At 41.1% G+C, this 22,043-nt stretch overlaps 1 protein-coding gene across 2 annotated transcripts in view; it reads left to right on the top strand.

Moving 5' to 3' along the window:
• The window catches only part of asic2 (acid-sensing (proton-gated) ion channel 2), a 206,477-nt gene that overhangs the window by 182,768 nt on the left and 1,666 nt on the right, over positions 1-22,043 (top strand). For both annotated transcript variants that reach the window (XM_037475469.2, XM_037475468.2), the window contains 6 exons: positions 7,064-7,214; positions 14,028-14,155; positions 17,488-17,638; positions 17,893-17,949; positions 21,416-21,569; positions 21,776-21,867. In XM_037475469.2, the coding sequence (XP_037331366.1) occupies positions 7,064-7,214; positions 14,028-14,155; positions 17,488-17,638; positions 17,893-17,949; positions 21,416-21,569; positions 21,776-21,867 (733 nt within the window). The remainder of the gene's footprint in view (positions 1-7,063; positions 7,215-14,027; positions 14,156-17,487; positions 17,639-17,892; positions 17,950-21,415; positions 21,570-21,775; positions 21,868-22,043) is intronic.

Genomic DNA, 22,043 nt, shown 5'->3' with positions numbered 1-22,043 from the left:
TGTGTGTGTGTGTGTGTGTGTGTGTGTGTGCTTAAGCAGCAATCTGCATTATTTATCCCCACAGCCACAGCAGTGCAACCACTTCTCCGGCTGTGGAGAAAGTGCACACATTGCAACTCAAAGACCTTTTTCATAAACTCCACTTCTTTCGGTAAACGTTGAGGATATAAAGTTATCTCTCTTCAATTTCTCCCCTTTACCCTCAAGCCCCCCTCTTTGCTTTTGTTTTGGTCATAAAACACCTGCTAAACTCTCCCATAATGGATATCGATTTGAAAGACAATAACAGCTCATCACAAAGGACAGCTAATGTAAGAAACTCCAGGAACCGAGAAACTTGCATGCTCCTCGTAACAACTGACAAAACTGCTGGCTTTACTCTTATATTTACCATTTCAGTTCACTCTTCGGGGCCAGATGAGAAAATGGGATGAGAAAGTGTCTTAAAACTCGCGTATTCTGTTATTCCGTCTCTTCCTGTAGCTTTTCGGAAAGGAATGTCTGTTTTGAAACGGTGCGAGGTCAGCATGCAATACGTGCTTTCCAACAGGCCGTAACAGTACAACTGCAAAGTATCGTATGGCCGTTCTGTTATCAACTTTTTAACAGATAATAGCAGGCATACGTCACGGAAACAGCTCAAATAATGGAGAAAAAAAATGTTTAAACCAAAGCCAACGTGGCATTTATGGCCAAGCTTTTTCTTGTGGTAGATGAGACTTTGCTGTGTCACTAAGTAGGATTTAAAAAATGGCAGAACACTTCAGGGCAGTACTCTACATGGTCAGAAGGAGATAAAGAAAAAGGGACAGAGGGAGCATAAAATAAAGCAAAAAATAGCATCCAGTCTCAATAAGCAGTCAGTGTTCTTGGCATTACATCAACAAGCCATTTGCAAAGCAGTGATAAGAAAAAGGATAACATGCAAATAAAGAAAGATTAATTGAGAATGGTGGATGTCTGTGAAAGTCTCTCGTGAAGGACCTTAGCTATTTGTGGAGATTTATGCCCAGATTTTTTTCTTCATGTTTTCTTTGTGTCGAGTGGGTGCTTACATCTGACTTTGGCTGCATCAGGTTTGGCTCCTGCTCTGTGGGAGGCTCTACATGGTAAACAGGCGAGGTCACGGTATGTTTTGCAGCTCTGCGCTTCCAGACATTCACACACGCAGCTGTGAATACTAATGGGACGTGTTATGTTGGTCAAAAGGCATTCTAATTGGCAGCAGAGCTGTGCGTACACCCTCGCTTGCGGCTCGGCTCTTAGGCCTCTGGCTTGAATCACTAGTACGATATGGGCAGCAGCTGGAGACAAATTTGACTTTTTATACTAAACTGAAAATACAATTAAAATGTTTCAAAAGCTAACAAGGAGAGACACGTGCAGTTGGTTTTCCTAACTAAAATCCCCCCTTCCCCTGGTTACTTTTTGACAAAAGGAAGGACAAATTAAGGCAGCTTTTTATTTTCTCTTTTTACCATTTGCTGAGAACACAACACTTATAAACTACACATTTTTAACCTGAAGTTAATTCAAGCACCTATTGATACAACCATCAGACACAAAGCAAAAATAGCCTTTAAAAATAAATAGCCTTTATTTGGACTAATGTCCACCTGATGAATGCAAGTCCATAATTCATTGACCCCTCAGGTCTGTTACACTGGTCGCCAGCGTCTAAAGGAAGTATCTCCCTCCGTAGCTGCTAATTGGCCCCTTTCATGCAACACTGCACGTTGCTGACTTTGTCTATTTTTAAAGTACGAAACGCACTGTAGGTCTTTGTGACTTTTTTTTCTTCTTTTTTTTGCCCGAAAACAGCTGCCTGCTGCTGCTGGAAACGAGGTCGGGGGGAGCCTTAAAAGCAGTGTGCGAAAAATGCGGAGGCAGTCTGGAAGTCAACACTGTAGTATTCCAGTGAACTGCCGAAGTTTTTTACTGACTACGTGCAATATAATGGATTTCATGGATGAAAGCCAGGGAACAAACGACGCACACTGTACACGCCTCGCGCGCACACACACACACACACACACACACACACATAACAAAGGCAAACGTTGTCAACAATGTTCTTGCTCACACAACTCAACCAGGTAACAACTCTCTCAACATACTGACACACACACACACATACTTATGCTAGGCTAAACACCTTGTCACCTGGTGCACAGCGGACCTATCACAATTCAGTCACGGCAAACAAAGGCCAGAGATGGAAAGATGGTGAGAACATTCCGTAGCTCGGGAGAAACTGCAGTTGTTGATAAGTTGGCTGGTAATTCGTTGTGGTGTTTTGCCACTACGAGTGAGAACTTGGACATTACACAAAGCCATCTGAGCAGCTGTTTACATAGGAACATTGATTTGTGCAAATTCAACAAATGAGGCGGTTACACATTCTATTAGAGCAGGTCATGGGGACGGCAAATAGAAATCTGCATTGGCTCACTGGCATTGATCGAGGGCCACTGCAGCGCGGCTTATCCTGACCTTGTTTATTACTGGCAACTTTCTCCTCCATTGACAAAGAGTGCAACCGGGACAAACTTCTTAACGCTGACATATATTATTGATTTGCTTTTTCACTGGTGCAATTCACTTATAAAACCAGAAATGATGAGTCTCTTACACATTGTTCAGGCCAAGAGCTTTTTTGCTTGAGAACTCATTTTCTCCTCCCATTTGACAGTTTGACTTAAGGCGGCAGATAAGGAAGGAAGTGAGAAGGGAAGCCGACAGGGTCAGAGGCAAGGATATGCAAAGTAACAGAACCCCGCTGTCCAGGTTGGGTTAGTGTCTCTGTCATCCGGTGGCTCAGGAGGAGCCTTTGTGTCTGGCTGAGGTCTAATGGGACGTTGACCCGGACCTGGTCCTGTCCATCAAACATCATTGGTCTTGACAGAAGGAGAGAAAGGGCAGAGCAGTGTCCCCCTGGAAGCAATTCATCCCTATATAACAAAGGCAGGGGTGAGAACAACGTTGACAGTTGGCACTTGGGAGCCAATGGCTTAGAAAAAGATTAATGTGAGATCATATTAAATCCAAATGTATACAAGCATATATTTACATAACATAATGACTGTAAATTTAGCCAAAAATGATGTAAATAGATACATGAATAGATCACATCTGCAATCTTGGGAGTGTTCAAGCATCCATAGTGGAGGTTCGTCAGACACAACTAATACTTGCAGTTGTATTCAAAAGTGTGGTTGAAATATTTTATAACTAAACTTAACAGCATAGTTAAGCAACTTGAGTTGTGACAGAGCTAAAGGTAAAAACAACTGCACATCCACTACCATTGAGGTTTCGGGTGATCTCATCCAGCTTTGGATTTAGGGTCCCATGGACCAGCTCAAACACCGAATGAGTCGTTCATTTACGATGCCATACAGAACATTATTATTATTTTAGCCAAAATGCTCTTTTTTTATTCATATACATTGTTTGCTGCCTGCCAGCCTTGCACCGTTGCTTATTTTATTTTGTATACTTTTTTGAGTGTCCAATTTGTATCATATTTACCTGTGCTCCACTTGGGAAAAGCCAAAGCCAAATTTCCCTTTGGGTGGACTTTTAAACCAATCTGATCGAATCTGATCAGAAAATGTTTTTATTTGGGGGAAATCCAGGTAAAGTGCGTGTGGACACACTATTGGTTACTGCACCACCACCATTGGGGACCTCTGTGGTGCTTCTCTGCTCTGCACAGAGACGTTTGTGAATTGAATACAAATACCAATAAAGGGAAAAGAAAAAACAGCTGCATCTTGTTCCTGCAAACGTGGAGTGATGCTGTAATGAATATTTATCTGCTGTCCCCTTCACTCTGCTCCAGCAGCTCCCAGTGTGTCATTTATTTTGTGCAGGTAGATATCTGTCAGGAGCATCTCCTTTTTTGCAGGTGAATGAACCCGTAAACGTGGTACTTCATATTTTTCCGATCCGCACCACCTCTGTGGCAGCATGGCATTAGATAGTCTCTCAATCATGTCAGTCAACCAACCATGAGAAGGCGAGTCAATTAAGGAGTAGGAGGATGAAAAAAAAAAAAAACCCTCTTTGAACACTCCTGCACTGAAAAACAACTATTGTCGATGTACTATGCCTTCCATTTTGTCCATTTCACCGATGTTATGGTGCAGGATGTTAACAATATCCCCACTACCATTAGCCTTAATGGACCACAATGCATTGCAGTTACATCCCTTCTGAACTTTACAATTAAATGTTTATAATTATCAATTTCAATATTTCATCATTGGCACTCAAGAATGTAAGAAATAGATTTGTGAGGATTTTCCTGGATACATATGAATTTGCATTTGATATTATATATTATTATATTAACAGAATTGGCATGATATAATAATAATAATAAGGCTTCTTGTTATCTCAAGTCTGACCAGATTGTCATCTATTAATTATAAGCAAATGAGATGTGTTTAGCTGACTGACTTTTTAACAAACATTGAAGCAATATGACATACCCTTGGGGGTTGCTGTTGCGTGCAAGGCAAAGGACACATGGTAGTGGGAGAGAATGCCTAAAGGCTAACAATGCTGTTCATGCAATACTGTGAGAAGCATGCAATGCAGCTGTGTGGACATTGCATGAGAAGGATTCGTCTGCAGTTTTCTTGCTGCTTCATTACCATTAAATAAAAAATGTCCTCTATGAGAAAACAAGCTAAAATTCTATATTATTTATTATGAAAATGTCTTCTCATTCAATCATTCCAGACTGGCCTGGATGGGTGTCACCTAACAACTATACTCCCATTCACATGTTTGCTTGTGTAACACCTACAACGACATCTCAAAAAAGCTGTTGTATAATTTCTGTTCTCCTTTATTAGTCATAAGTGCTTGAAAGCTTTTTGCTGGCTCTTGGTGAGTGGTAAAGTTTGTTGCTTTTTCCAAAACATTTGTAGCGTAATTTTCTCACACACCCAATAGGACACCTTTAACTTCTTCGAATATGAAATTCTGCAATAAAACAATTCATTTCTTCAGAATCTTTCGCGACTTTAAGTGTGTAATTGCAAACCTATTCAGCATAACACAGAGGGAATGGACTGTTTCTAGACTGACGCCCTGTCGAAGTAGGGGTCGGTAGCAGCAGGGTGCTTTCTGCTTCCAATGTCAGAATAGGATGGCGCTGCTTTTTGCAGTTTGTTTCTGTGGGCTCGACTTAACCGCAGAATGTGTACCATTCAAAAGGGTCCCGCGGAAAGAAAGATAGATAATGTTAGAAAGATGGGGCCTCTCTGCCCGCCGGCATTTATTTGCAGACCGGCCCTTCACCGCACACTTGATGATAACGCTCGTAGCCCTCGGGGCTCCGTGGGCACTGTGAAAACATTGGCCACTTTTTTTCTGAAGTGAAACAGAAAGAAAGAAAATGTCTTAAAAGACCTTAACCTTTTGAACTTGATTAATGCAATAGTGGACAGCGTCACATCCACTCTTCAAGAAAAAGTCAATATCTTTTGCACCACGTCATGAATCTTAAATTTCCCTCAGAGAGTTTTGCAATCTGTACAGCAAACATCATACTCTTTACCCTTGGTTCGGAGCACTCTACCAGGACGGACTGATGTGTGTGCACTGAAAAGATCAACATAATATGATGACTAAATGAACAAAATGATACGCAGATTGTGTGTGAGAGACAGATGCAGGATGCTGCTTAACAGCCAGAGCGTAAGCCACCAGACATCCTCTGTACCGTGTGACCTCCAAGAAGGACAGGCTGCACAAACGTAGAACCTGCCAAACTTAAGCACATCAGTCACACAGAAGGAGGAAATGAAAAACACGCAGAGCAGAATATGAAGTGCCCACCAATGATCGAAAAAAAAGCTCACCGGTTTTTAAATCTCCTTAAATCCGAGCTACAAGGCATCAACTCGCTGGGTGCACTTTTATTTGTGAACATGAAAGCAGGCTTCTGTGGCCCACAGTCTACGCCACAACAACCGTGAACCGTCTCTAATCAAACTCAAACAGGTTAAGCACACAGCCAGACTCAACACACACTAGCATGACCACAACACACACACGCACGCACACACACACCCCTCTCTGCCAATCCCAGACGCCTTCAATTTTTGCCACACATCCCTATGGGTAGCTGGGATGATTGACAGGCTTAACAGTTTCACAACATGAGACCATGAGGCTCAGAGAATCTCCATAATTGTGTTAGCTTATTCATGGGTTGAACACTCATTTCCATGTCACTGACTCGGTTAGTTTCAATGTTTTAAAACAATGGAAGAAACAAGCGAAAGTAGAGACTTTTTGCACAGAAAAGTGATTTTTAATGGGAAGAATATCTATCTATCTATCTGCCAGATACCGGCAGTAACCATAAATTGGCAATTGAAATAGGAAAGACAAGAAAATAATGGTACACAAAAAAAAAACGAAAAATGCTGTTTAAATTGTACAGCAATTACTTTAAGAGATTTTAATTTGTTATATCAGATTTTTAAGACCGTAATAGCCTCTCATAATAAAAATACTCAGAAGAAGTCAAACCATATCATGACGCCCGAACACACACACGCACACACACATGCATGCACACACGCAGGCACACAAACTAACTCACCAGTCAGATGATTAAGCGATAAAAATCAAATTTAAAGTTGAAGTTAAAAAATAATGGCTTTGCGTCTCTATTTAAAAAGTAGCCCCACCAAATCATGGGGGTTGGGGGGGGCACTAACCAATAATCTTAGGAAAAATACATGATGTTTGTGAAGAATATAACGTGTATCAAGGAGCAAAACTTTACTAAAAATTCCCTATTTTAATCATTTGGGACTCATCATCTACTTGTATAGCTATACAGCTCTGTCATAGCTCAACCTTTTAGAACATATTCTAAATATAATTTTAAAAAATATATATTTTTTATTTTATTTTTTTAAATAGCAAAATATTTCTGGTGATAAATGATATCAATCATTATACAATTGGCATCTACTGCAACATCCACCGCAACAGTGACACTAATCAGCCTTCTCCTTCCCTGCCTCTCCTCCAGGTGTTCACCAGGTATGGGAAGTGCTACATGTTCAACGCCGTAGAGGAAGGGAAGACGCTCCGCACCACCATGAAGGGAGGGACAGGAAACGGCCTGGAGATCATGCTGGACATCCAGCAGGATGAGTACCTGCCGGTTTGGGGGGACACAGGTAAAGATGACAACCTTGCTCGAGGGATTCGAACCGAATGTATTTCATTATTTTTGACCATATTGTAACGGACAATTCTCTACCCATATTATTAATCCCGACTACGTATTCCCTCCACCAATAACACGATGATGCATTGTATAGCTTTGACCCCTTCTTATGATGTTATTGGTTTGCAGTATGTTCAGTGGACCCATAAAAAGACTAAACTTCAGAGTCCCCCTTAACTATGTTGAACATTTGCTTCCCACCAGACTGGCTGATAACTTCAAACGTATTCTGCTGCCGTATTCACTCTGACTCTAAACTGAGTGCATTGTCAGCCACTGTATCTCCTGTTATGAATGTTGAATGGCTGTGATAATATATTTCCTTAGTTCCAGAAATTATAATACACATATTCAAAACTCTTTCAAGTCAAATGCTGGTGCCTCTTTGATAATTTTACAGTCATTCACCATACTGATGTGCATACTGTAGATCTTATTAGTGGCTTTGATTGAATATTTTATGGATGCTTTCTCTGTGAGTCTCCACAGTGAAACTCATTGAATGTGCAGCTCAAGTCTGAATCAGTGGAAAGCCAGATGGGGGGAGTCCCCAGAGCAGCTAGCCAAGCAACGAGTAGCCCAGCAGATAGTCATTTTTTACTATGGGCACAGCTTATGGAACATCCATCATTAAAAATGCACAACCTATCAATCATAAACATAATCTTCTGTGGACTGCAGGTCCCTGAACCCCCTTTCCTGCACTCCTCTTGGTTGTATTTCTGTTAAAACAGACTCCTAAATCCAGCACCCAGGCCGCATATGGAGCTTTGTCTCCCAACAGGCTGCAGTTTTATGTGCCCTTGTTTACCCCAGCGTTGCTTAGTTAACCCAGATGAGCTAAGTCAGGCTCAGTGCACGCTTTCCTCTACTGAGTCCGATCCCATTGCTGCGTAGGTATGAAAGACACACACTGCTCAGGGACTTTTCCCCATCTCCTCCTCCCCAATTTTATTTTTCTTCCATCCAATATCCACACCCTCTGCCCTCCCGTTGTTTTTCTTATTGTCCATCATTCAGAGGCCAGCAGTCGGTCTGAGCACACTGCTCTCCCCGGGAGCTGCAGGGCAGCCATGAGACGGCTCCTCACTAAATCACAATGGGAAAATATAAAAAAACATATTTAGTTGAATAATAAATGAAATGAGTGGTGTAAATTGGAGTGATAGGAGGAACCTTGAATACCCAGTTTTTCACTCATTGTGCTGCTGACTTAATTTGAAGCAGCGGAGAGTCTCAGCCGACCTGCAGCATTCTGGGAGTTTGTTACGGATATGTGCAACAGAAAAACTGGACTCTGGTTCCCCATTCTTGGTTCTAACTCAGAACAGATAGGAGACCTGTCCTGTGGGTTGGGATGGTTTGTAAGGTAGCAGCAGGTCAGACATGTATTTTGGTTCCAAGCCATTCAGTGCTTTATAAACCAACGTAAAGTAAATACTTTGTTGGCCAGGGAGCCAGAGTAAAGACCTCCGAACTGGAGTGATGTGATCCACTTTCTTGGAATCAGTGAGGACTCAGTGTGCTGTCGTGTGATTGACTTTTTTCAGACGTGTGAACACACGTTACAATAGTCTACTAGTCTAATAGTTTACTGAAGATGAATGCATGAACACGTTTTTCAAAATCATTTACATATTATTCAGCAGACGATAGGCGTGTTTTGTAATTGTCTTCTGATGGCTGTTCAGATTGAGGTGTAAATCGATAACTACACCTACATTTCTGGTTTGGGTTTTATTTTTTAACATCAGCAATTCAAGCGCTGACTTTCAATCAGTCTTCGTTGCACCAAAAACAATTACTTCTGTTAAGTCTTTTTTAATAGAAGCACATCCTGTTTTTGATTTGTTCAATGCACTCATCCAACATTGGTATGGGATTACATTTCCCTGGTGATACATTTATGTATATTTGTGTGTCATCTACATTATTATGACAGCATACTTTATCTCGTTCTTAAATTTGAGCTAGTAAAAGTCAATAGATGTTGAACAGAAGAGGCCCCAGAATGGAACCTTGGGGAACACCACATCTCATTTTAGTCCGCTCTGATTTGAAATTAGCTACAAAGTATTCTGGTTCTGTCGGATTCCAACCAGCAAAGTTCTGTGCCAGTGTTCTACCTAGACTATCTGAGATTGGATGTGTCCTTCTGTTATTTCCATCCATACTGCAGTTGTCTGGAAAATCTTCAAATTTTCACATTCACCTTAAATAATCACTATTAAGGAATTTAATTAATTTAAGTAATTAGGAATCAGAATCCTACAATGTTGAAGAGAAATAAAAAGTTTAACCTTCTGGTTCCACAGATGCCTGCTGCACTTCAATTCTTGAAACATTTCAAAAAGCTTAAATTAACAATTTAAAATGTGTTAGAAATATCTCCCACAACATGCAGTGTTTATAAGCAAAATGTATATTTTGCATCTACAAACTTGAACATACATAATATCCTATTTATTTTTTTCAACTACTGCTATACATCGACCTTTTTTGAAAAGTAATTTGCAGTTGCAGCGTCAGGCAGGCCTTTGGGATGTTAGATTTGTCAAGCAGTCTTGATCAAAGCAGTCAGTTCGCACACTCAGCACCCATCACATGTCTACATTTAGCACAACAACTACAAAATGTTTGCTGTGTGGGGAAAAGACCTTCAAAAACATCACAGCTTGTCAAACTGGGATGAGATTCATTTTCAATTTCTTCTCATATCAGAGACACAGATTTCAGGAAGCTAAATTTGAAGACCTATCATTTCATAATTCCCAAAAAACTGGTGACATTGAGCTCATCCACTATGTGTTTACAGCATCATTGATGGAGTGACATGGAAAGAGTTCTGGACTTTTTGAACAGTGTTTTACTTTTTCACGTTACATTAAGGTCTATAATCTCTCCCTTTTTGCTTACGATCACCAGTGTGATCTTCCTTCTGTCTATGTGCCATAGCTTTCATCTCAGATCCTGGCTCCTAGTTGCGAGACCGATGTGAAATAATTGAACAGGACATTTATTAAATGCTTGCAAGCAGAGAGCAGAGTTGAAACACAAGTCATGTGTCATGGCTGCTCAAGGGATTCCTCCTTTGGCTTTGAATTATTCAGTCTTAGGTGCCACAATCTGTGTCCCCCCTCCCCCCCTCCCTCCTGTATCATTTCCTCCTGGTCACTTCCACATCACAGAGAGAGAAAGTATGTATCAATTCCCTAGGCTGCATCCTTTAGGACGCATTTGCCGACCGCATACGTCACTTCGGCTTCGACTCCGCTGCAGCTCGGCTGTCCCATTACGTCGCCGGCTCCTCTGAATGCCGTCGGGGGGGCCGCAGCCCTCCATGCACCGATTTGGAGGACACATCTGATCCTTTGCAGCCCAGCATATTCCATCATGCACAGCCGGCCGACTTTTTCAGGACAGAGGCAGTTGCGCCGACAGCGGGAAAGGGTTCCCAATTTGGTTTTTGTTAGGGACAGTAGATCAGTTTCAGAAGAAAAAAGGTATCAAACACGCATTATTACTTTGCAGTTAAATATCCATATTTTATTCCAACACTTTAAAATAAGGACATCTCACTCATACAATTCAGTTTATTCATTTATTCAGGTTTTAAGGCTTTACTGTCAAGCGCAGCAGGTTTCTAGGCAACAGGAGCAGCCTAGGTAAAGCTGATGATGTGGTGTTTGATTAGTGGGCTGTTCTTGTCTGTGCGGTCTTGTGTGTGTCAAACTGTTACTTTTTCTTGTTGGAACCGTGCAGTTTCTGTCTCTCTGCCAGAAGGAGTTTCATTTTTAAGCCATATCGGTGAATCTTTAATCAATTGGTGTGTGGGTGAACTTCAACTGCTCTGGTGTAGGACAAGCTGCCCCTGTAGTGCACATTTGCTTCTTCTCATACATTGTGAGCTGTCTCTTTCCCTATACAGAGTAAGTTGCCAAGCAACCAACCAAAATTTAGAACTATATATTTTTTGAAGACTTACTGAGAGTTTCTCTGTTGAAGCCACATGTGAATTCACATGTGAATTGAGATTGGTTTATGTTTTGCTTAATATTTTCCTAATCTGGTTTGATCAAAAATATCCACTACAAGTTACTACTTTTATGTTTTAAGCAGGTAAACATATGAAATAAAAAGAGAGAAACTTGAGTATTGTGGAAATTCTTGACACTTAGTGAGGAAATATTTCCTTCATTACAGAGAAAGCCAATACATTAGCATACCCCAGGATACCCCTGGATGACCTCCCAGCTTCACTCTCACGGACCAAGTTCCTCATTCACCCCAGTTGATTCTCTCCTGTACCTCTCATGATCTCTCACAAGCCACCCGAACCACCAAAATGTACTCAAATGTCGTAGCAGCTTCACCGGACAAATCCCATAGGGTCGACTCATTGGTGTGCAAATGAGTCTGTACACGGACCACATTTATGTATGTGCTCATCTGTTAGAAGATGAGTAGAACCGGAAAATGTAATGGATTCAATTCGGGAAGGGAATTAGGGCTGAAGGGAGTCAATGAAAATACTTAAGATAGATTGGAGGATTGAGTCATATTTCAAGCCTCTCTCTCTTTTCTAGTCCTGAGTTGGATTTAATATTTTGATGCCTTTTCTTTTTCCTGTGTAATGTCATGGCATTCTGAGTTTGAATACCATGTAAGTGACATTTTTTAAATGGATTTTCAAATAACACGTTCATGTCGTCATTGTGGATTACTGTTTATTTTTTATAAAAGCAGAAGACCTTTTCAAAACCACTTTTTCTGAGGAAATCAATTGAGTTTGTTCTCAGTATTTCTAATTGTATTCAGCATTCACTGTAAAAATTCAACACACATTCATCAATCCAAAATGCCAAATAATCAACACTCAGTAGCTGAACACATAGATCATTGACAAATTTTGTCGGGTTAGTATCAGTTAGAACAGTCGCAATATTACAATCTATTGGTGCAGCTAATTGTTTACCGAGAGCCACACAGCTCTGTTTACAACAATGTAACAGAAAATAGAATCTTATTGAACTTTAGCCGATAAACATAGTATGTATGTTTAAGAAAAACGTTTTATAATTTTATCGTGTCTCTTAATATTACCTCTATTAGAAATTGTTATATATACCATTAAAAACCCAACGAACAGAAAAACTGGGCGGCGTATTCATTTGTCATAATTAAGTGCCAGTGCATTTTGTGCCTATATTGTTGTGTTGTGTAGGCATCACAACAAGATTATTATTGACAGTGGTAAGTGTAGTTCATATGTCCCACAGTGCAAAATTGTGACTCCTTCATGTGTTTTTCAATGCATTTGACAGTAACTGTTTAAAATGTTATGGCTTCTAATGGAGAATTAGTGCAACAATAAGGAGACAAATATATTCAATGTCAGGAGTTTCTTTCTTGAAGATGCCACTAACTGAAATACATGACAATAACATGACAATAACATCTATCTGATTGTTGAAGACATTTCAGTTCTACTTTGATGCTTATGTCATCACAGCCCTATTTTAATATTAAGGAAGGATTTTAGTTGTCCAATGAAAAATGAATATGAATCTTTAACTTTAATGTGAACCCAACAAACTAGTTTATCTTGATTTTGAGAATTATACCTGGTTTCATATGATTTCCTAATGGACTTGGCTGGTACAGGTATACAAACTTTAGCCTGGTTTGCTCCAAGAGGATCAAATAACACGACATGACCAACACCGTGTGGACTCTGGTGTGGTGACCTGGAACAAGATTGAGACCGAGCCTCGTCAGTGTTGCATCTCACTTGGCTGCTGCAAATGGGTTCCAAAATTTGGTGGAAATCCTGAAACTAGACAAGAGGAGGCTGTTATACGTGTTATTTTTACATGTTCAGCCTGCACATTCACGATAATGACCTCTATATCTGACAAACACACACACACACACACACGTAGAATGTGATTATCCTTCTCAAACACAAGATGTTTTTTGTGTTCTTTTTCACACACACACACACACACACAGAATCACAAACACTATCTTACTCTTTTCACAATCGCGGTTCTCAAACACGCACACAGCCGGGAAAAGTGCGTGTTTGATCTCTTCATCTATTTTTCGATGTGAACGCGTCCAAGCTGTCGCTTGGTGCTGCAGATTGATGACACACAGTGCTACATGTGTGTGTATGTGTGTGTATGAGTGTGTGCTCTCTGTGGTTTCTTGAGGCTGACCTCACAGGCTAAAAGGCTCCGAGGTTTGTTGGTTGCAAAGCGACGCGAGGAGTCTGACTGATCGTCTGGCGCGGGAAACCTTGATTGAAAATCCGGCAGCTCACTGAAAGTGGCGACATGGGTAGAGAACATTATCGATTCTTTACAGAGCGCGCTCTCTTTCCCCGTAAATGTCACAGCTCTCTTTTTGTCCTTGCCCATAATTGTGTGTGTGTGTGTGTGTGTGTGTGTGCTGAAGTGATTTGAATTGCAGGATAAAGGTCCGTGAGTCAGCAGCAAGCCTCCTTCTTCTCGCCACTGTTTTAAGTCAAGAAACATGAGACCGAATTTCTCAGACATTTTGTGAGCCAAATTTGCTAAATGTTTTATGCAGGAAATTCATTTTTTTTACTCTCTGCAGCAGCATCTGTGGGGACAGATATTTTTCGCTCCTTTAGTCCCTTTAGCGGTCAGACATTTTAGTGTCTTTTCTGCACATATTGGTTTGTATATTGCCCGAATAAATGATCTAACGTAGTCTTTCCATCTGTCTTCCTTTCCAGAGGATACGGCCTTCGAGGCGGGCGTGCGGGTGCAGATCCACAGCCAGGCGGAGCCCCCATTCGTTCACGAGCTGGGCTTCGGCGTGGCCCCTGGTTTCCAGACTTTTGTCGCCACACAAGAGCAGAGGGTATATGTCACTTCTGCACAGTTAATAGCTTTATGATCATAATAACATATACCAATACGCTCTAAAACCTGAATTGGCCCGTTCCGGCCTCGTGGGGTTTGTTGACAAATGATGACTTTCCCCCCCCCTCACAGCGGCTTTGACCTTGTTGGTAGATTGGTGCTTCACTTGATCTCAAACCATGAATGAATTGATTGTCCTTCTCTTACCAGTTAGATTCATATCAAGGTTCCTTCTAATTGTCTTTTCTGTCTGCAAAATCCATTCATTTTTTGTTGCTTTTGCAAACATTGTGAGGGCAATAAAACCCCACAATAACAATTTTGTCAACTTGGTGTCTTTAGAAACAAGCTGTGACCACAATTATGTATTAAATTGCCACAGGGAGACGAAAGCAAACAGTTGCCGCTTTACTCATCCATAAACTGGGCAGCATTTGCATTCATTTGGAGGTGAAATCTAATAGAGGGAAGTGTAATATTATTATTATAATAAATGTTAGCAACTGATCGCTCTGCTATGTTACGCGTTAGACGCGACACAGCAAAAAATTCAGTGAGTTAAATTGACTCTGTGAGATTCAATTTGAACTCTAAGCTGGTGTTTATATTGTCCCAATCTTGTCAGTTTAACTCAGACTGTCAAAATTAAATCTTTTAACTAAAGTAACTTATGTTGCATTTTTAACACATGGTTTTACATTTTAGCCCATGCTGCAACTCAGGGTTAGAAGTATTACTCAGGGGACACTTTGACGTGGAACATGGAGCAGCCAGGGTTTGAACTACCAACCTCGTGTTTCCTGACTCACCCTCTACAATCCATGCGCCACAGTACATAGAGACAAGCTCTACACCAAGTAGTGTGACACTGTACAGTTACATTTCCAACTCTGCTAAGTGTTGCAAATGAATCTGATCTTGACACTGGATAATGACTCCAGCTCTTTCGTACAATTGACTCTTTGAAGAGTTTGCGGTGTGATTTCAACTCTGCACTTCAACAAAAACAGAGAGCTGAAAGGCACTTTAAAGCCTCGTAGAGATGAGGTGAACTTCTTTACGGATTGATCACTATAAGAGACCCCTCTCACGTACTGATGTCATGTGGTGCTACCACAACCATATTAGTCTCTAAAAGTAAAATTAAGACCCAAAAAATAACACTATTGCTTCACATTTGTTGCGTATCATCGCTGATGAATTGCATATGCAGTGCATTTTGATTTCCAATATTTTTTTTTCCTTCGGTACACAGCTCAGTGTGGCGCTGCGATGCAGAGTCGACTCAGCCGTAGGAAGCGGAAGAGATCAATCCGGTGATGTTTAGGCCTCCTGGGTAATGAGCCACCAGGGAGGCTGTCATCTCTCTGCCCAGTTCTTTGACTGGCAGGCTGACCGCCTGCTGAGAAAAACTCTGTCCAAATCCACAGGCCCGCGCAGTGGGGAACACAGAAAGATGTGCTCCAGCTAATTGATGCACAGTTGCAAGTTGTATAAGAAGTCTGGGAAAACACCTCCTGTGGCGAGATGTTCCCAGCTGTATTTTTAATCTTCAATAAAAACATGGGGGGGAATCGTTAAATATCAAAGACAATGCTGAATACTGATGATTGAATTACATACTTCACGTCAGTTTCCTGGGAAACACATTTTAAAAAGCTGTGGTGATTTTGTGGATCTTTGGATCAGTCTGCCTTTAAAAAGCTTATTTTGGTAAATAATTCTGGGCCAAATCATCTAAATCCAATGAGCTAAATGTACAAATTTAGCAGCAAATAGTTAAGGTTTAAAAGTGTTTTCAAACGTAGACATGCACTTTTAAATTATAGCTCTGGCGACATAGAAGTTGTCTGTCTGTCGGCTTTTGACTTAAGCGAAAAGAGAGAGAGTTCCCTGTCTGTGTATAATTCATAAAGTTATGACTTATACACAGACAGCTATTTAAAATACAAGTTGACTGTTACACTATTTTGGTGTCGATGTCCAGACTAAACCAGTGCTCTACAGTTTACAATAAAGCTCACCCAAGCAGCTCTAATCCCATCTGTTAACAAATCCAACTTTCTAACAATAACATTCATTAATTACACATGCCTTGTATTTTATTAAATGATAATAATCAGGTCAACAGGGTCCCAAATTAGTTCAAGAAATAGTGATATTGAGCACTTTGGCTTATCTGATTACAGGGAAATAATCGCATCTCCAATTAGCCACATCTGACTTTAATTAGCAAAGAAATAAAAATTGGCTGAGGTGTGAAGGTGATTATAAAGATCAAGGATTGCCACAAAGCATCTTTCTTTAGTCTCTAATATAAGTAATTGCATATGGATGTTGGTATTCACAGCTTGTGCTTTCTGCTGGCTTCGAGAAAGGCTCGTTTAATTATCACAGGAGATATAGCAGCCGTGTCCAGAAATGGCTTGAGGCTCTGAGACTCAATAAATATGCCATATTAAGCATGCTAGATTGTGGCGTTTGGATTTATCGTCTTATGTTCGGTAAAATGATCGGAAGACCTAGAGCATCAACCTCTAGAAGCTCAGATCAACATCGCCTAAAAGGGGGAGAGACAGGGTTTCAAATCCTGTGAGGACCAACAAGCGGACTGTGGCCAAATTTCACCTGGCAGGGTTTTGTGTTTTGCCTCATCCCCAAAAATTGCTCTTTTGGCTGAAGAATCCCCAGTTGGGACACATTGTGATGACAATGAAGGGAACTGGGGAACAGAGTGTGATGGATGCCGAGTGTTTCCGAGCAGATGGGCCTCCACATTGCTCCGTCCGGTGTCCCTCCTTCTTCATCTGCTGTGTCAGTCCTTGGAGCCACAGGAGCGGGAGGAGAACATTTGGAGTTTTTGTGGTCCCGTTGCCAGGCGGCCTGGGATTTTTCTGACAGAGGCTGGCTATCTGTTGCATTGTTTTCCGCACCGCCTGGTTTGTGGTGAGCCTCTTCTGCTGCTTGGTATTCGGCTCGAGGAGGAAGGAATGCATCTGCTGCTGTATGGATCTTTCCACATTATACATGTGAAATGTCAAAAATAACTAATAGTAAATACTACTATTAAATAATACTTCCAAAGCATATACTTTTTTATATATTTCTGATTTCATCTCATGATTGGGGCCCTTTCATTTGGTTTCCTTGTTTGATGTATGCAGTAATATCATCTTGTATTCGTATATGGGCGATGGAGATAAGCACTGAAAGCACTGGAAGCACTGAGATGGCTGTGATAACAGCTCTATTGCCCTTATTGGTTTTCTAACATTCTAGTATGCAATCAATTACAATTTACATAGTAATACCTTGTTTTCTCTCTTGCAGCTGACTTACCTGCCTCCCCCGTGGGGAGAGTGTGAATCCAAAGCTCTGGAGTCGGGCTTTTTCCAGGTGTACAGTGTAACCGCCTGCAGGATTGACTGTGAAACCCGCTACATCGTAGAGAACTGCAACTGCAGGATGGTGCACATGCCCGGTAAAGCGCTACCGCTGGTCTGATTTCCACACAATACAGTATGTGGGTGTATTGAACATTGCACACAGCAACAGATTTAGCAAGGTTGCAGTATTTTGTGTGAGATTAGACGGCATGGAGAGGCCTCACATTGATGTCACAAGTCAATGCTGGATTGGTTGTTGGCATAAAACAAGAAAAGGAATTACGTGGGATTTAATGATTTAATGTGTGCACCACCATCGACTAATTCCTCCTCATATAACTGTTCTTAGGCGATGCCTCTTACTGCACACCGGAGCAGTACAAAGACTGTGCCGAGCCTGCCCTCGGTAAGACACACACACACAACCTCAAGAACACGAGCCAAGATGACACACACTCACACGCACACTCACGCTGTATTTCTATTGTTTACATATCATTTTCAGTCTCAGGGACGGGTGAGGATTATCTCTCCTCTCCTGTTGATTCAGAGCTTTAATGTTAAACCCGCTTTAAACATTAATAACACTGCGGAGAGTCCTCGGCTCGGGTCGGCTCAACAGACACACACCATCGCGTATGTCCAGGCACTCCATGAGGTAACAGGTCTGCTTTGGTCACCATCACGCTGCCTGTGCTCGCTGGCCTTGCTATGTTTTTTTTAAAAGGACACGTTGCGGTCAAGAAATGACTCTCAGTCAGCTGGTCAAGGCGAGGAAGGCGTCTCTGTCGCTGCTTAATTTTCTGATTTGCTGAGGGAACAGGACTCATCTCAATGTTTCCCCTTGTGTGTGAAGAGCTCATCTAGTCTGTAAACAATACCAGAGCAGACAATTTAATGGATGGGCTGTCAGATAGATAAAGAAGATATATTTCTTGCATTGAGGTTAATTAAAGCTCCCTTTCAAAGGCAGCCTTTGCTCCATCCTGTCGAATTCCCGATTTTATATTGAATTTTTTGGCTCGTCTAGCTGTTTTGAGGATATTAAACAGATTATTTTTGGAAAGTTCCCATATGTCTCAATGTTTTGTGTGACTTTCAGATGAGATGGTTTCATTATGATTTTATTTAAATTAGTTCCTTGAAACGTGTCTAAGAGTCAAGGGCCATTAGCCTTCCAAAGCAGCGGAATCATAACGAGACAGACGTTTCTTTATTGTTTTCCTGTCGGCCATGTTGCCAGCTTGTTGAAGTGCATCAAAGCACGCATACACTTTACAGTCAGACAGTTTCAAAAGACATTTTTCCATAAAGGAATCTGTTCAGAGAGCGATTGCACAGCAGTAGTCTCCAATTTGGTAATATGTCAAGGCGAATTATAACAAAGAAAATCTAAGGACTGCAGATCTGAACATATGCCGTCCACTGTCGCTCTGTATCAGAAAATGATACGGTGTGGGAACATTTAAAAAATGATATATTGTGGTCATCTACGATACGACCCTCTATGGTTGCCGTGGTGATATCAACAAATACTCACTAGGAAGCTAAAGGGGCAACAAGTCTTTAAATTGAAGGAGCGCTAACTCAAGATTTATGAGAATAGTAGTTGAGAAATCATGGAATGGATAAAAGTAAGTGAAAACAGAAGTAACCAGTAATTTAACTTAAATCATAAGCATACTAATTAGTATCATGCTCAGCTGGTGGCCAGGGGGAGCATCAGAGAAACTTTCTCTTCCCACGCCTTTCTCTCTGCTCTCTCCCTCGCAAGGGAAAACTATTTTTTGAAAACCAGAAACGTTAAACCTTTTAAATTCGACATATTTTACATATTCCCGTGTGCCCACACACACACACACACACACACACGGATCCTTGAATGCAAATGTATTCTTGTTGTAAAGGCAGGGCCAATTTGCTGTGCCCGTCAAAGAACATTTCACGCCCCGGAGTTTGATTAGGTTTCGGGTTTTTGGAGACGGACGAACAACTTGCTTTTCTAGTCATTTGCTCTGGATTTTAGAAAACACGAGTATCTCCAATTGTTTGTTTTAGCTTTAGTGTTACTGTTTTAACATTGGTTGATATACATTGTTATGAATAAATAATGTATTATGGTAGTTTGATCTTTTACATTCAAATGTGAGTATAAATGAGGGAGGGTGGTGGACAAAAGTGAGGGGATCCGAAAAATCCAATCAATCATTTGAATGCACAAGGCCTTGCTCCTGTGTATCCAATAATGTCTCATTTGAATAGAAAAACCTCAGAGAAGTTATATTGAATTTCCTCTTGCAATTACGTGACTGTGTGGTCCCACCGGCTATTAGTGAGCGGTGGGGGGGGGGGCGCCGCCTGTTTCTCTGAGATCTGCGGGTCGGCCACAGAGCTACTGGAGACATCAACGTCTACATTTAGAGAATTAAGGGTTTGGGATTTTTCAATCCAGAGAGAGCAGATCAACTCCATTTAAACTTTGCAACTTTGGTGGGAAGGGTTCTATGTTTAGGACGTGCAGCCGCGATGCCAGAGAAAGCTTTTTTAAGAGCTATATTTGAAACGCCTGTGTCGCTTAACATTACAGTCACTGTGAGAGAGTTGTTGGTGGCTGTGGGCTCAACATGAAACCATCCAATGCATTTCAGTGGAGGGTTTTTCTCTCTCTCTGAGTCAAACTGCCAAAGCAGAGCCGTGAATAGAGTCTGGCATTTTTGCATCGGGGCTTTGTCTCTGTCAGGGTGAGGGCTGTTTTCGCGGATGCCGCTGGAGGGGGTGTTTGTGTTTGGCGCGTTAGATATTGTGACTTTGACAGTGACATTGACTTATACTGGCATTCAGGCTTTTATGGAGTAAACATCCGCATGACTCAAGGCCCAGTATGAATGAGGCCACGTTTGCAATGCTTTGTGGTATTTGTATACTCGTGTTTGAAGGTACAGTGTGTTTTCACATCGGAAAATGTGACCATTGTCTTTGGTTTCTGTAAATGTTTCATCGCGCTCTGATGTGCAGGTGGCTCTGATGTGCAGGTGGCCCTAACACACCACAAAGATGTGACGGATTAAACATTTTTGGTGCGTGTACCATTTGGACAATTTAAACTGGCGTTTCAAATGATCGGCCACAATTTTTAGGTTCATCGTAGTCTTGTTGAGATACCAAAAAAAGATACATTTAAGGAAAAAGAACATTATTAACAAACATTACTCATCTTAAGCCTTGATAATTAATTAGATTGAGATTATAAACTCACGTTGTATTTGTATTTTGGTTTTTGTTTGCATTTTAAAGCATTTGAGATTGTATTTTCTGTCCTTCTGTATACGTTTTCCCCTCTCCACTGAACTATTTGAAATGTTCTTCTGAGCAATGTTGAGAACAACCCATTTACTCAGATTTCCAGAGAGAAATGCACCATAACCCCCATGTGTAACATTCACTGCCTTCACCTTTAAGTAAGCGCAGAAGGAATGACCCCACAAATTGAACTCCACACTGCTAGTATTTTTTAACATGCCCCTTAATTATTCAATTTCACAAAGTCATTAGCACGGATGTCCTGATTTTTAGGTTTTGTTGGTTTTCTATTACTTCACTACACCTGCTAGTGCATTATTTGCTATAAAGAAATATAATTTCTACCAAAAAAAGTGAATGATCTTGTAAGTGATATTGGACTGTTATTATTTCTATTTTGTACATGGAAGTATACATGCAAATGTCTCAATGTGTGCTTAAAAAAACATTTTTCCTTCTGCGCATCGTCATTATCACCATCAAACCATCCTTCCATATTTCGTTACCTTCAACACCGCCCCCCCCCGATATCACGCCTCTCCCCTTTCCACCGCTCCCCCTCCCGCGTGAAGCTAAACTGTCGGCTGTGGAGAGCAGCAACTGCATGTGCAGGGCGCCGTGCAACATGACCCGCTACAACAAGGAGCTGTCCATGGTCAAAATCCCCAGCAAGACCTCGGCCCGTTACCTCCAGAAGAAGTTCAACAAGTCTGAGAAATACATCACGTGAGTTCTTAACCTCCAAATGATGCTCTGATGTTGGGATGGTGAGTAGTATTACCGTAGTCAAATCGCATGGAATTAATATGAATAACAGCTTTAAATAAATTAATTTAACAGTACTCACTTAAAACGTATTGAACCTCACAATTGCCTGGTTGTCGTTGGGTACCGGATTCTTTAGGTCTAATGCCCAATTCTTCCTTTTGCAGAGACAACATCTTAGTATTGGATGTGTTCTTTGAGGCCTTAAACTATGAGACCATCGAACAAAAGAAGGCTTACGAGGTCGCAGGCTTGCTGGGTAAGATTTTCTCAAGGTTTGCTTCATTTTCCAAATCGGTATCCAGTCAAATATACTCACTGTCATTCTGCTTTAATTCAAATGTCTGATTTGATGGCGTTAGTTTGTGTAAAAAAACATTTTAACCATTTTGTCACAGCATCAAGGAGGTCTCTCCCTCAGGTCAATGCACTTGT

Source organism: Pungitius pungitius, chromosome 12, assembly GCF_949316345.1.
Source record: "Pungitius pungitius chromosome 12, fPunPun2.1, whole genome shotgun sequence".
Lineage (NCBI taxonomy): Eukaryota > Metazoa > Chordata > Actinopteri > Perciformes > Gasterosteidae > Pungitius > Pungitius pungitius.
This window is presented reverse-complemented; position numbering and strand designations above follow the sequence as displayed.